At 38.1% G+C, this 15,671-nt stretch overlaps 1 protein-coding gene across 2 annotated transcripts in view; it reads left to right on the forward strand.

Moving 5' to 3' along the window:
• Positions 1-15,671, forward strand: part of FRY (furry homolog (Drosophila)) — a 302,629-nt gene that overhangs the window by 100,154 nt on the left and 186,804 nt on the right. For both annotated transcript variants that reach the window (XM_011997805.1, XM_011997806.1), the window contains exons 9-12: positions 2,782-2,874; positions 2,968-3,066; positions 4,750-4,851; positions 15,319-15,422. In XM_011997805.1, the coding sequence (XP_011853195.1) occupies positions 2,782-2,874; positions 2,968-3,066; positions 4,750-4,851; positions 15,319-15,422 (398 nt within the window). The remainder of the gene's footprint in view (positions 1-2,781; positions 2,875-2,967; positions 3,067-4,749; positions 4,852-15,318; positions 15,423-15,671) is intronic.

The raw sequence follows: 15,671 nt of genomic DNA on the forward strand, positions 1-15,671 counted from the left end.
ACCCACTGGTACATATTGTTCTATGAATAAAATATAGCTGATTTTTTTCACTTTTTAAATTGATAGCATTGGGTTGGCTGCATTGACATTCACAGGCATGAGGACTTTAAATAATAAAGAAATCTTTTATTCTTACTATAAAAAGGAATCTTAATTTTTAAAAACTCAACTAAACAGTACAGGTTTGATATTTATTGCCCAGTGCCCATCATGGTACATAACAAAAGAACTGCTGCTAAGGAGAATTTAATAGAATACTCAGCTCTTAGAGTTTACAAAACTTTGGCATTTGAAGGAATTTTTAAAATGCTGCTGTAAATTAAATTTGGCGATGACCTTACTAGAGGGTTTAGATGTATGGATTAGGAATATAGGCTGTACCATTTTACACCCACAAGGATGGCTATAATCAAAAATATAACAATTCTCGGTGAAGATGTGGAAAAATTTGAACCTCACACACTGCTGGTATGAGTACAAAATGGTACAGCCACTTTGGAAAACAGCCTGGCCCTGGCAGTTCCTCAAATAGCAAAACCTACAATTACCATATGACCCAGCAGTTCCACTCCTAGGTATATGCACAAGAGAAATGAAAATATATGTCCACACGAAAACTTGAACACAAATGTTCATAGCAGCATTATTAATAGTTGCCAAAAAGTGGAAATAACCCAAATGTCTATAAAATGATGAATGGATAGACAAAATGTGGTATATCCCTATAATGGAATATTATTTGACCATAAAAAGTAGTGAAGCTGATACATGCCACAACATGGTTGAACCTTGAAAATGTTATGCTAAGTGAATGAAACCAGACACAAAAGGCCATGTATTATATTATCCTGCTTATATGGAATGTCCAGAGTAGGCAAATCTGTAGAGACAGAAAGTAGATTAACAGTTTTCTAGGGCTGGGGATGGAGAGTGGATAGGGAGGTTGCAGATGGCTGCTGAGGGGTACAGAGTTTCCTTTGGGTGTCATTAAAAGGTTCTAAATTTGATAGTAGTGATGGATGCACAGCTGTGATTATACTAAAAGCCAATGAATTGTATATGTTAAATGGGTGAATTGCATACTACATAAATTATGTCACAATAAAATTATTATATATGTGGGGGGGGCTATGAATCAAACTTCTTGGGTTTGAATTCAAACTCTAGCATTTACCAGCTTTGTGACCTGACCAGTCACACTCAACCCCTCCCATCCTCACTTGCCTTATCTGCAAGGTGATGATAATGACACTAACCTTAGAGAGTGGTTCTGAGGATTCTTAGCACATGACAAACACTCAGTAACTGTTAAATATTTTATTATTTTTATTCTACTCTCGTATGAATAATTCCTGTATCTATATACACAAATTAAGACTTGAGAAAGTATTACATACTTATGCAAAATAATGTAGCAAAAGGATGACTATTCTGGAAACTATAGAGCTCGTCTGTATAGGAAAGCTGTTTCAGTGACTTCCCATACTGGTGTTGCCTTTCCTGAGCTGAGGTCTTAATATGATATTGATAGAATGAGGACTTTGGGGATTGTTTTTGGCAATCTTCCCAATGGCAACAGAAAATAAAGGGAAATAGCCAGTGTCGATATTAACATGTTATTACATGTGGCCTTGCACTCTTTCTTTTCTTTCTTTTTTTTTCTTTTTTAATTTGAGACAGGGTCTCTCACTCTGTCACCCAGGCTGGAGTGCAGTGGCATGATCTGGATTCACTGCAACCTCTGCCTCCCAGGCACAAGTGATCCTCCCACCTCAGCCTTCCGAGTAGCTGGGACTACAAGGTGCCGCCATCACACCCAGATAATTTTTGTATTTTTCTGTAGAGACGGGGTTTGGCCATGTCACCCAGGCTGGTCTGGAATTCTGGGCCCAAGCAATCTGCCTGTCTTGGCCTCCCAAAGTGTCAAGATTACAGGCATGAGCCATGGTGTCTGGCTGTCTGGACTCTTGAATGAAAACAATACCTGATATAGACCACAATAAGTTACTACCAATAAGGCCAGGAAGGAGAGAGAGATGGGCAGAATTCTGCCAACTTTCCTTTTAAAAAAAGTTGACATTTTATTAAAAAAAAAAATGTTGACAGGCCAACTTTCCTACAGAATGAGTCCTTGAGCAACCCAGAACACCCTTAGCTATGACAATAGTCCACAGGCAGTAGTGTCCTTTCTTAAGGAACCCTTCTAAAGGTTTCCTTGTCAAGGTGGGAAAGGGAAACGTTCTTGACTTGCTTATGAAACTTATGTGAATGATAAACACACCTAAAATGTCAGAGCGAACAAGTAAACAGCTCTGTGTCTGAGGCTGTCAGGCATAGGGCCTAAAATAAGTTTGATGTCTTCTGCCTCTCTTCTCATGTTTACCTTCCCTGGGGATCTGTGTTTGAGGGCTAACCAGGAGCCCAAGGCCCCCCACACACTAAGTAATGAATAGAAATGTATTGGAAGTGAATGAATGAATGAATCAACCAGTGACTCGGTGGATACATGTGTGCTTGCTGGTTAGAGATGCTTTGTCCTTTTAGAATAATGATTTGATATAGAAGAGTGAAAAAACCAGCCTTGCGGAATGTCGCTGAGGCCACTGCAGACATATAAATTTCAACACAAATGTTTGAATCCAGGGATTTTTAATAGACTATGGAATATGCTCTGTTGATGCGTGATTGAATTAAGAGCTACTTACTGAAACTTGTTTAAATATATTCTATGTGCACATTTCAACCTACTCTCCCTCCCTATACCCTTTTTCTGCTTCCCAGGAATGTGCACATTACTTCCTCGAGGTTAAAGACAAAGATATCAAGCATGCCTTGGCTGGGCTTTTTGTTGAAATCCTTGTTCCAGTCGCTGCTGTGAGTTACATTTTCATTTCTAAAAACTCTTCAAATTATATCACAAAATCAACAATTGTATTAATATAATATTCACATGCATCTCTATTTCAGGCTGTTAAAAATGAAGTAAATGTCCCCTGCCTTAGAAATTTTGTGGAAAGCCTGTATGACACCACGCTGGAACTTTCTTCTCGAAAGAAACATTCCTTGGTTAGTAACGATGAGAAAATCGAAAACACAAGCAAAACTGCACAGACTAAGATTCCTAGTCAGGAATCTATTTGAGGATCATAAGGACTCCATAGGTGGGAAAAGTACCTGAAGCTCTCTCAAGAAGAGGCAGATTTGAAACGGAAGCTGGCTTTTTGTATTGGCCATGATTGATTGACGTTCATGTAGGCGGATTAGACCGTGTCACCTCAGATGACCCTCGAGTCCTGAGGAGTCTGTTGTTCACTTTCAAGATTTGGCCTAACTTGATTTTTATTTTAATTTCTGAGAACCTTTTTCCAATCTGAAAGCTAAAGTTTATAATAACAGTTTTTTTCTCAATCCCCAGGAACCTGCCCTGGCTAATTCCTATCTGGATACTAGGATCAAAATGGAAACAGGCAGGAAAAGGAGTTGGGAAATACAGTTGCCCCTAGGAAGGATTCTCTGAAGGCTGAGAAAATAATTCTTGGGAAGGTTTTGGTACTGAAGAGCAGTATAGAAAAGTCTTTTAGGTTACCACCACGTTTTACCCGCTGTGGTGAATAAAGCTTTGGTTTATGAATCGGCAAGTGGTGTAAAAGCTGTAATGTGAAAGTTGGGAGAAAGCAAGTTGCTTAGGGATCTGGTTACTGGCATGGTTTATGCTCGTATCCAGAGGATGAACATCCCTACCATGATTTGAGCAGGTACTTAGGGTTGCTTTGCTGGTAGTGGTGACAAATTTGCTCATTTGTCTATGTTCTGTGGTCATTGTGACTAAGTGCATGCACTTAGATTACTGACTAGCATTAGAGCTGCACTCAATGGTAGCAGTAGTTCCAAGTCCCTTTAAAACTAAGTTATTAAAAAAAAAAAAAAAAAAACTAATGAACCGTTAAGCATTGTGGGCAGTTGTTTCTTGTTAATTCAAGTTAACAGATGAGCCAGTTACATTTTTATTTCACGATCCTTGATTTAGGGGGAATCATAAAGGTCTATCACATCTGGCTTAGCAAAATAGTGATGGATTCTGCATGTATGATTTTTTGGGTAGCTGCTCATTACCTTTGCTGTCTTCTCCAGTTGCTGTGGGAAGCTGGCCCAGTTCGGCAGGAAAAGCACAGTAGCACCTCTGTTTATTCGGTCATAAGCAAATTCCTTCTGTGGTTAAATTTGTCTTGGTAGAGTTTACCAGTGCAATAACATTTCTTTTAGGAATCTTCCTTAATTACCAGAAGGTTGCACGCAAAAGAAAATATAGACAACTACCTCTAAGATAGGGACAAACTATTAGATGTCTATGAGAAAAAGAGCCAATAACATTTTCAAAATGTGTGTGCCTTCCTGCTTTTTTTTCTGGAGATAAGAGAGTGATCTAAGATGGTAAGTATGTTTTTAAAGGTTTTAAGCAAAGTCTAAATCATTGAATCAGATTTCTTCATTATTGTATATGAAACTTATTTCATTTTATTATACGCTATCCATAATTCTTGGTTATTCCATCTCCAGCATTATCAGAAAGTGTCTGTGAAATGCACACCAGTGCCCTGCATCCACTGGGCACTGCAATGCTACGCAGCGTCCTGTTTCTTGCCCACAGAGCCCCAGAGGGAGATGGCAAGGTAGTGGGTACAGAGAATGTATGTTACCTGGTTTGTTGAAATATAAATTATCCTGTGACCTCCTCTCTTTTCCCCTCAGGCCTTGTACCCTCTGGTGACCTGTTTGCTCTGTGTCAGTCAGAAGCAGCTGTTCCTGAACAGGTGGCACATTTTCCTCAACAACTGCTTGTCCAACCTTAAAGTTAGTATTTGTCAGCTCAAAAACGATCTTTTTAAAACATTTACATAGTTTTTAGGCTGGTCGATGTGCTTCTGGAAGTGACTCCTGATGTTTGCCAGGGGAATTGTCCTATACTGGTGGAATAATGAAAAAAATATTAATAACAGTTCTTATTAAATACAGTCAATTTTAGAAAGTGACTAGGAATAAGATAAATCACTTCAGATTTGGGAAAAATAAATCTGTTCTAGCAAGGATCACTTTAAAAGTAGAATTAAATGTTCCTTTATATGCATCCATTGTCACATTTTATCTAAATGATTTAAAAATAGAATAAGGGCCACATTCAGCTAATAGAAGCATGCGCCTTGATCTCAGAAGCTCACTTATGCCTTTTCCATCCTTCCTCTATCCCCTCCAGTCTAGGAGAATGTCTCTGGGGCAAAAGCTCCAGTCTGTGGAAGGACTGACCTAGCAACAGAGAGCACTTCTTCCTTGTCACTGTCGTTTGTGATTCTTGAAGGTATCCTGTTCAAGCCGCATGGCAGTCAGTCCTAAGCATTCACTGTTTCCAGCAATACACCTGCAGCACAGGTGCTGGGTGACGTGAGGAATCAAGTCATAGTGCCTGTGGCTCAAACAGCTGTAATGATTAGCTTTAAAATGGACTTTATAACTTAAAAGTGGTGAATATGCCTTAAGTTTTAGTAACCTATTGATAAAAGACAGTGAAATGAAAACTATCCCTAATATAAGTGCAAATAGGATGTATTTTTGACAGTTGTCCTTGGTTGTGTCCAAAGATGTGATTAAATTTCTTTTTCCAGTTTGATATTAGCTGCTTTTGAATTTTAAGAATATACTTAGTTATAAAATTTTGTATGTGCTTATACACGTTGCCTTTTTTTTTTTCTATGATGCTTTAATTTGGTGAAGTAGTTAAGATTAATTATATTATTTTGGCATTTACCATAATTACACAATAATCTGCATTAGAGCTGTTTTAAGCACCAACTATGAGCTGGCTCTGAAAGCTGATTGTGAAATCCAAGATTAGAATCATTCATTTTCTTCAAATTGGCAGTGAAATATAATAGCAGTGGATAGCAAGTTAAGCTTTTAAGTACTCTGAAAAAATGAAACGCTTTTCAGGGTTATCAAGTGTTATATAAAGGCCACTTTCAGGTTTTGTTGTTGTTGTTGTTTGTTGCTTTTGTTTGTTTTTTGTTTTGAGGATCTGTCATATAACTCTTAACGTGTCATTTGTTAATTGGTCTACTTTTAAGTTATCCAGCTGTTAGTTCATTAAATATTTTTTTCTATTACATTTTCCACAGATGGGAAATGGTCACTTTATTGAAAACAGAGAGGGGAATTATTGAGAGTGTTATAGTGCAGTTTTCTGTATATTCTGTGTTTAATGTGCCTGGGTATTTGCTTGGAATTACAATAATATTTTTCATGACAATCTATTGCTGTGGCCACAGAGACCCCAATTTTTTGTCTGAACTTGTTTTTGAAACATAGCAGAGCATGTTTGGAACTTACTTTGGAACTTAATTACTTCAAAGTTAGAATGTTGCTTACAGCTGCAGTCAAACCCCACCAGAAAGATTTAATACGAGGGTTATATACAGCCCCAGAGAGGAGCAGGCCTGGGCACTGACAGTATTTCCCTGTGCAAACATTTCAAGCACTCAGATTTCTAAGAGGCAGTAAGGCCAGAAAGAGCATGTAGAGTGAATGCTGTAGAGACTGAACCACATTCCAGAATTCAGTCCAGCAGGGACTTATGTAGTGTCCATTGTGTGAGGTGCTAGGGAAAGTGCTGAAAGTGGGAAGGAGGGGGAAAGCAATTCTGTAAAAACTAGATTAGAATAGAGTCCCTGTCCTTGACAAGCTTAGAATTTCATTGGAGGATATGTAATGAAGTTTCAAAATGCGTGATGCAGACAGTGAAGGATGTAAAAGGTAGGAGTAGAGAGATACCTGTGAGAGTTGTGGAGGTCATATACCCCACAAATCATCAAAGAAGTGATTAGGCAAAGTAAGGCAGAAAGGCAGTGATATTTTATGGGTAATAATCTATTTGAATTCACTACCTCAAGGCTAAAAGATATAAAAAGATCCTTGGTAAGATAAAAATGAAATAAAATTGTATCACGTATATTTAGAACTAAACCTAGTAGGGATTTGAATGGGACCATTTAAAAAATGTTACTAATATTCAGAAAACCTTCCAAACCTCCTCTTAAGTCCTTAGTAAGGAAGAAATATCTGAGAAAAACTAACACAGCTTCAGAGATATTCTTTGTCTTGAATTGCTACAGTATTTTATGGGATTTAGAACCAATTCTGCCATTTCCTAAGTGACCACCAAATCAACCCTTCCCCCACGCACTTTCCTGCACCCTTCCCTGCCTTCCTAACCCCTCCCCAGCCACAGATGCTTTAGGATAGTGAACCTCGCATCTGAATCCCACACGCTGACCTTGGTAGTCACCTTTGATGTATTCTGTAGAGGTGAGCCATCAGGGGCAGCATGGCAGAGCAGAGCAGAAGTGTGCGTGAGCATGAAAACCTGTCCGCTTTCATTGTAAACAAGCTCTCAGGGTCAACACTCACTTAATGTCGATGCCCTGGTTTATTCCCAGCGTTAGTCGGTCAGAAGCAGGTTGCTTTGGGAGAACAGACTTGAAATCTTTAATATTTCCACTTAATTAACTTAAGTATCTATTAGTAATATTCCATTATAAACTGATGAGAAACGTATAGCACCTTTTCACTAAGATATTCACATCTTTCAGGAACTCTTGGTCCGTGGTGACCAATACTTTTTTCTTCTATGTATTTTATATCAGAATCTGAACATACTGTGCTACAAAAAAAATGCATTCCTTTCACATCTACCATACACCGCCTAATTCTGACAAAAGGAAATATGCTTTGTGAACTTGATTTAATAGTACTTTTAAAATGTTGAGTCACCATTTACAAATGAGAAAAAAATTAAAAATTTAAAAATTAAATAAAAGGAAATTATCATGTTCATAATAGCTATGTGCTAGTTTCTTATCCTTCAAAATAAAATGAATTGGGAGAATTTCAAAATTTCTTACATTTTATAAAAATGAATGTAATATACCAATGAGACCCAAATTATAATTTAAAAAAGACAGAAAAGAAACCTCAGAGGTTAAGAAGTGCATTAATTATATGATCCATAATAATAACAATAGCCCTCATTCACTGGAGATACATTATGAGCAGATGAGTGGCAGGGGCTTCATATACATTGTTGTGGGTATCATGGCAACGCCACAGGCTACACTGAATATTCCCTATGCTTTCATGAATGTTGTTTATGCGTTTCTAAATATTTTGCTCAGATAGCAATACTGAGGTTAGACATGATTCAGTTTAGTGTCAAAGTTGGAGAAACCAAAGTACAGAATGAGAAAGAATACTCCTTTTTTCTCAGGGAGCACTTACGCTAGGACTTAAATCCATTCAGTCAGTTACCAACAATTCTTTACAAGTAGTCGACCAGGCACAGTTCTAGGTACTGGGAGTAAGTGATGAGTAAGACAGTAGCACTCCCTGGTCTCTTAGACCTTGTAATTTAGTGCAGGAGACAGACCAACAAGCAAATAAATAAATACATGAGGAGGAAAAAAAAAACAGATAATGATAACTGCTCTAAAGGAGCATAAACCTAATAGATATTATAAACCTAATAGACATTATGCTTAAACCTAGTAGATATCATAAACCTAATAGATATTATGATTGAGAATGATGCATTCAGGGAAGGCAGGCAAGGGAGGTACAAGCAGGGTATTTGATTTCCAGTAAAAATCTCAAAACGAGTGTGGTTGCCATAAATATATTTGATGAAGCTTGTGTATAGCACTTCAATATTTGTATGCAATAATTGCAATAAAGTTTGAATGCTTTTTTCAACTTTTCACATAATAGTAAGGTTATTAATGTTATCTTGTAAGTGGAGACATTGAGTAATATATTAAAGATTCCACAATCATTGCCTGAATTAATTAAAATATATGGCATTTATTTTAAAATGACTACTTTCTCTTTTAAATACCAAATTTAAATGGTGTAGTATTAGCTATTTTAATTATTAATTTTCAAGATATAGTTATTCTGCTTTACTGTTAATCTCATTTCTATAATCTTGAGAAAATCTGTTTCAGATCTACCAAAATAGAGACACATTTCAAAGATTCCAATAATGAACATAAACTGGACCTAAAAAATTAGTAGTAAGATGACAAGCACGTTATTTTCCATAAATGCCTTATTTATCCAACCATTCAATAGAAAAATAATTGCCGTAAAAATGTTGTTATGATAATTTTAGAGATTATCCTAAACTGTAGCAATAGGTTATTTGGATAATATACAGTCATCAAACCCGGTGAATCATAATCAAAGTAAATTGATTCAAGTATCGGAAATGTCAAAAAGATGGAAAGTATTGGCTGTGATATGCAAAGAAATATAACAAAGACATAGATTTACTTAGATGGCGTTCTCTTTGAAATGGAAGAGAAAACTAGAAGGTATTTTAAGTGTAACAAAATTAGTAGATGACTAAAATTATCTATCTCACTAGGTTTTTACCTTAACATACGTAAGAATCCCTACAGAAGCCTGTTATAAATGCACTTTCTTGAAGCCCACTTTCCGAGGTTCTGGTTCAGAATATCTAAGGTGCAGCCCAGGAATCTGCATATTTATAAGCAGCACAGGTGACTTGGTGCAAATAATCAGCTGATGGACCTTGAGTAACATTGGTCTATACCACTGATTGCATCACCAGCCAAGTTATCAGTGAATTCACTTGTCCTCTTTTGTTACCATTAACTCTGAATTGTTTTAACTAAATTAATTAAAAGCAAAATTTAAAGGAAGTAGGCATGTTATTAGATAGGCTGACACATCCCATGAAGTCAGTGACTGGCAGTGAGGTAAGATACAGCAGGTCCAGGGAAGATCTACTCTGAAGCTAGTTTCTTATTTCTTAAACAATTATACCGGTGAACCTCAGAGCCATAATAAATGCATACCATTAATTAATTATTGGTTAATTAATTAAGGGAGATGCAGATACCAAGAGGAGAATGGTTTTTTGATCTTGAAGCAAGTATCCTTGACACAGAAATCAGTGGTTTGAGACATATGCTGAAATGTCTGCATCCTGAAAATACACATCAAGCACCTATTCTGTTAGCTGCTAAGGAAATACAAAGACAGATGAAGAAGAAGTGCTGTCTTCAAGTAGAGTAGGTACCAATAGCATATGTGTGCAGCCTCCACATAATATTAAGTTGAAGTGGAAAATTTAAAGCTTTAAAGCCACTGAGGCCAGATTGCCTAGGTGCAGATTCTAGCACTGTCATTTATTAGCTGTGTGACCTTGGGTAAGTTATTTGACCTCTCTGTGCCTAGAATCTACACCATACATTGTTGTGAAAATTAAAATGAGTTAATATAAGTGCAGCATTGATTAAAATAAAATACCTGCGGCCGGGCACAGTGGCTCAAGCCTGTAATCCCAGCACTTTGGGAGGCCGAGATGGGCGGATCACGAGGTCAGGAGATCAAGACCATCCTGGCTAACACGGTGAAACCCCGTCTCTACTAAAAAATAAAAATTAGCCGGGCGTGGTGGCGGGCGCCTGTAGTCCCAGCTACTCGGGAGGCTGAGGGAGGAGAATGGCATGAACCCGGGAGTCGGAGCTTGCAGTGAGCTGAGATCCGGCCACTGCACTCCAGCCTGGGAGACAGAGCGAGACTCCGTCTCAAAAAAAAATAAATAAATAAATAAATAAATAAATAAAAATAAAATAAAATAAAATAAAATACCTGCTATAGCAAGCACCATTTAATACATACATTTCAATTTCTGAGAAAACAATACTTATTAGAGCATAAGTCAATTCCTATCCCAGCTGTGGTTTACTAACCTGGTTTACTGTCATTTACTTTGAGCAATTTATTGGGCCTTCTCTCATTTATAAAATCCTTCAATTGATACCTTGTTACGTGAAAGCACATCTGAAATACCAAAATTCTGTACAAGTGCAAGGTATTTATTACTGTCATTATAATATGAAAATTAGCTTCACCTACATGGCAAAGTTTGTCTTTCGTGTAGGTCCTGTAGAAATTAATCTAGTTTATGCATCAAGTTGTTCAGCTACTACTCAGATTGTTTTTGTTTTTGAATACTTTCTGGTTTTGTTTTTAATATATAACCTGCTGTATGGTAGTCACCGAGGACACAAAAATGAACAAATCAGAATGCCTGGAGCTCACTGGTAAGAAACATTCAAGTAAAGGATGTCTGTTTCCTAGAAAACAGAGAGCAGGGGCACTTGGTAGCCTCTCCAGAGGATTGGGACAGGAGTAGAGAGGCAGGGGAATAGAATAAGAGGAGGTGTCACCTAATCGAATTTAAGTTCTCCAAGTAGACAAGGGTAGGAAGGCATTCCAGGCATGCAGGGAATTGCAAAAGGGATGTTGCAGTGCAAGGTTCACCTACCACAAGGCAGAGGCAGGAAGTGGTACAAGGGAGCCAGGTCACAAAAGGCCCCTCATGTGCCATATTATGAAATTTGGACATTGTCCAGTAGGTGACTGGAAGCCACTTAAGTCTTTAAATGCAAGACTTTAAATTCAAGAAAGTAAAAAAACATGTTTGTATTTTTAAGAATATCATTTGTGCAAGAATGGAAGAGAGGCCAGAAAATCCATTTAGGAGGCGGTTGTAATGATCTAATATCATCTTGAAATGCTAAAAACCAATTAACAGTACATAATCCACAGACAGACTAAAACCTACGTTTGCCACTTTGCTTTTCAGTGCCTGTGGAAGGAAAAATAATCTCAAAAATGTTCTTAAGAGTGAAAGACTATTGGTCACAATAAGATGCAAGAAAAATGGTAGACAGGAGGGACAGGACAAATATTTTAAAGAAGTTGAAGTTGAAACAGAAGACACTAATGTCAGTCAGTTAAACTAGAGATTTCAGTTATGGTCTACAGTGAAATTGAGATGATACGTGCTTTCCTCATCGTGATTCACAATGAGAGATAATGTATATGAAAGAATTTCAAATGATACACTATGCAAATATAAACTGTTACATATATTTTAAAAAAGGAAATTTGCAAAGGAAAAGATGTTTCTACTAGAAGAGAAGCTCCCTAAAGGCAGGGGCTACATTGCCCTTGTTTGCTGCTGGATTGCAGGTGTCTTCTACGTAATAATACTACAGGCAGATACAGCGTTAAGTACCCTATGTGTATTAACTCATTTAACTGTCATACATTCCTGTGATGGAGGTAGGATTATCATCTGCATTTCACAGACAGGGAAAATCAGACCCAGAGAGATTAAAATGCTTTCGCTAGGTCACACAGCTAATAAATTATAAGGCAAGAATGGATTCAAATCCAGGCAGTCTGTGTGTGGAGTCTGCTTTTAACCACCATGTAAGTATACCATAGGCATCTGCTGATTTGGACCAATTGGAAGACAAGTAGTCAGAAGTTTTGAAATTTTTAAATGATCAAATATTTTAAATGCAACTTTACTAGTTTCAAGTCCCCTTTAAGTAACTAAAACATTTGACAAATTTTACCTGTTATTTTAACAGCCAAAAAAAAAAAACCTTCTACATAAATGTGTGCTTCTAAAAAGCCAGGGTTTTTTTTTTTTTTCTCCATGAAGCTAAACAAATAGCTATAAAGTTCATCTAGAAGAATAAACATGCAAGAAAATCTTGGAAACCACTAAAAATTAAAAAAAAAAAAAAAGCAATGGACTATATAAAGTAGGCCATACTAGATATTAACACATTATAAAACCTGAATAATTAAAATGATGTGGTATTAATACTTGAATACACAAGACTAGTAGAACAAAAAGAAATGTAGAACAGACCTAAATGTATATGGAAATTTAGACTTTTAGAATAATTACCACCCTAAAAAGTTGTTAGACTGCAAAGACTATGAAGTCTATCTTTCCTAAATCTAAAAATTTCTCACTATAGCCTTTCCTATAGAATTTATTTATGTGGATCATCTTTATTCAGTAACAGTTTAAAGATAAACTTTATCCCAGATCATTTCTAAACAATTATGAATTCTATAAAAATCAGTACCTAAATTATCTACACTAAGAAAAGAGAATCATATGACTAAATAAATGGAGATAGACAAGTAACATAAAGGCAAAAGACCTATCAGAAAGTTAAGATACTGAAAGACTGGTTAGCAAACATTCATTGACCCCATGCAGAAAAGCAGAAATTTTAATAGATCTTAGGGGTAAATAATGCCCCCTTTTTTCAGAGAATCTATCATTTATGTGGGAGCTGATGTTTAAACAAGATCCCCCCCACCATAGGTAAGGAGTTGAAGGGCTATGCTAGAGGTATGTATGAGAGTCAGGGGACACTCAGGAGGAAATAATTAGTTTTAATGGGCTGGGATTTAAGACATCAGGGAGGAACAGAGAAGGCTTCACAAAGGAGAGGACATCCAAGCCCACTATAAAGAATGGACAGGGTTCACTTGGGAGAAAAGAAAGATTCAGGAATGGGGGTGGAAGGGCATTTCTATCATGGAAATAGAATGAACATGGCCTAGCTAGGGTTTACATAGCTTGAGGGAGAGTAACAGGATGGGAGGCAGAAGAGATAGGTTAGAGCCAGCTATTGACTGGTATGCCAGGCCAGCAAATGTTAACTTGATCCCACAGGCACCAGGGAAACCACTGATTCTGTGATTTCTATATAGAAAGGATTACAATTGGTATAAGATAGACAGCAAGGCAGGGATTGACTTAGGGAGACTGTTAGGAGGGTATTGCAGCAGTCCAGATGACAGTGCTGGGAGCCTGAGCTATAGCAAAGGAAGTGAGAATGGATAAGAGGTCCAATTCAAGAGAAAGTTTGTGGATAAAATCTATAAAATTGTTTGAAAGAATGTAGTGGGAGTCAGAAGTAAGGAATGGAGGAATGAAGTGTCCACGAGATAATGAAACCCACACTCTCCTCTCTGACTGATTTTTTAATGCCTGGGTGCCCACAACTGGTCTCCCTGCCTCTGCTCCATTCCCCATGCTGCAGACATTGGACTTCCTCTGTGGTCTCTCTGATCTCATTGGCTGCCTGTCACCATCATGAGCTTGTTCTCCTCGTGAAAGGTGCCTCACGTGACCCCTGCTTTCCTCTCAAGCCTCACCAGCTACTGCTCCTTCACTTGGCCTTGCAGTAGCCCTTCACCAGCATACAAAGGATTCCCAGGCTCCAATGCTCCTCCATTTCTCTCAGGTTCCATGTGCTCTTGCCTCTGCCTACATACCTCCCCCTCCCAACTTTTTTTTTTTACACCTTTCAAAGTATCTAGGGCCACAAACCGTGGCAAGCTCAGCGTAGTAACTCAAATGTGTGTGCATTATGAATGAGTACGACAAAAATGGATTTAAGATTCATCTGAGTTTGTTGTTGTTGTTGTTGTTGTTTTGAGACAGAGTGTCTCTCTGTCGCCCAGGCTGGAGTGCAATGGCGCGATCTCGGCTCACTGCAACCTCTACTTCCTGGGTTCAAGCAGTTCTCTGCCTCAGCCTCCCAAGTAGCTGGGATTACAGGCACCCGCCACCACGCCCAGCTAATTTTTATATTTTTATTAGAGACCAGGTTTCACCATCTTGGCCAGGCTGGTCTCGAACTCCTGACCTCGTGATCCACCTGCCTCAGCCTCCCAAAGTGCTGGGATTACAGGCATGAGTCATCTGAGTTTTTATATGCTCCTAGAATCCTTTCCTGACCCCATTCCTTGAGTTTGCCATGTGTTGCCCTTCTTCCTATCCTCTAGCTTCTGTCCCTACCAGTTTTTCATACTGTTGTAGAGTTGATTCCCATCCCCCAAAGACTGTGAACATCTTAAGGGAAAGGATTATCTTTTGTCTCTACATCTCAGGTTCTAGCACAGTACCTAGTACACTTTAGTCTCAATAAATATTGGAGGGTAATCAGATGGGATGGGGATGGGGCGGAGGCGTTGGAGAATCAAAACAATAAAGGTTGAAAAGAACATAATCAACAATAAAAAGAACAGACTGATTCTCCTATTGGTGCTAAAGAATTTGGGTTCCCTAGGGCTGGAGGGAGAAGATAATCTCTTGAGTACTCACCTTTGCAAATGAGAAAGTGACATGGCTTTCCCCAGAATTACTCTGTCCCACCATTTATATGCCTCCTCATGGATGATTTATCCTATGAGCATTGAGAGGCCAATACCCTGTAAGTCCCAGATGATGCAATGTGCCTTGTGAGTACCCAGCCATCCACCTGAAGCTTGCCTTTTCCAGGCCTTCAGAGAAGAGCCATCTCTAGAACCTCAGACCTCACTATTTATATCTGCGGTCTTACATCTTGGTTTCTGTTATAGAACAAAGACCCCAAGATGGCTCGAGTTGCACTGGAATCTCTCTACCGATTACTTTGGGTTTACATGATTCGAATTAAATGTGAAAGCAACACAGCTACTCAGAGGTAAGGATTTGGCTTGTGTCAATGGTAACCACATCACTCAGCCACTGCAGAGGGTGCTTCTTTTATTACTACCTGTGCTAACTCAACTAGAAGCTATTCAAAGCTGACAGTTTCTAAAATATCTACGTCCTAAGGAACATTTTCAGGCTTTCCATAGTCATTGGCTCAACACCCATTACAAAAGCTCCAGCCTCTACCAGGATCAACAGGTTCCACTTCCAGAGTTGCATTTGCCACTCTAACAAAAAA

This window comes from Mandrillus leucophaeus, unplaced genomic scaffold, assembly GCF_000951045.1.
Source record: "Mandrillus leucophaeus isolate KB7577 unplaced genomic scaffold, Mleu.le_1.0 Scaffold549, whole genome shotgun sequence".
Classification (NCBI taxonomy): Eukaryota; Metazoa; Chordata; class Mammalia; order Primates; family Cercopithecidae; genus Mandrillus; species Mandrillus leucophaeus.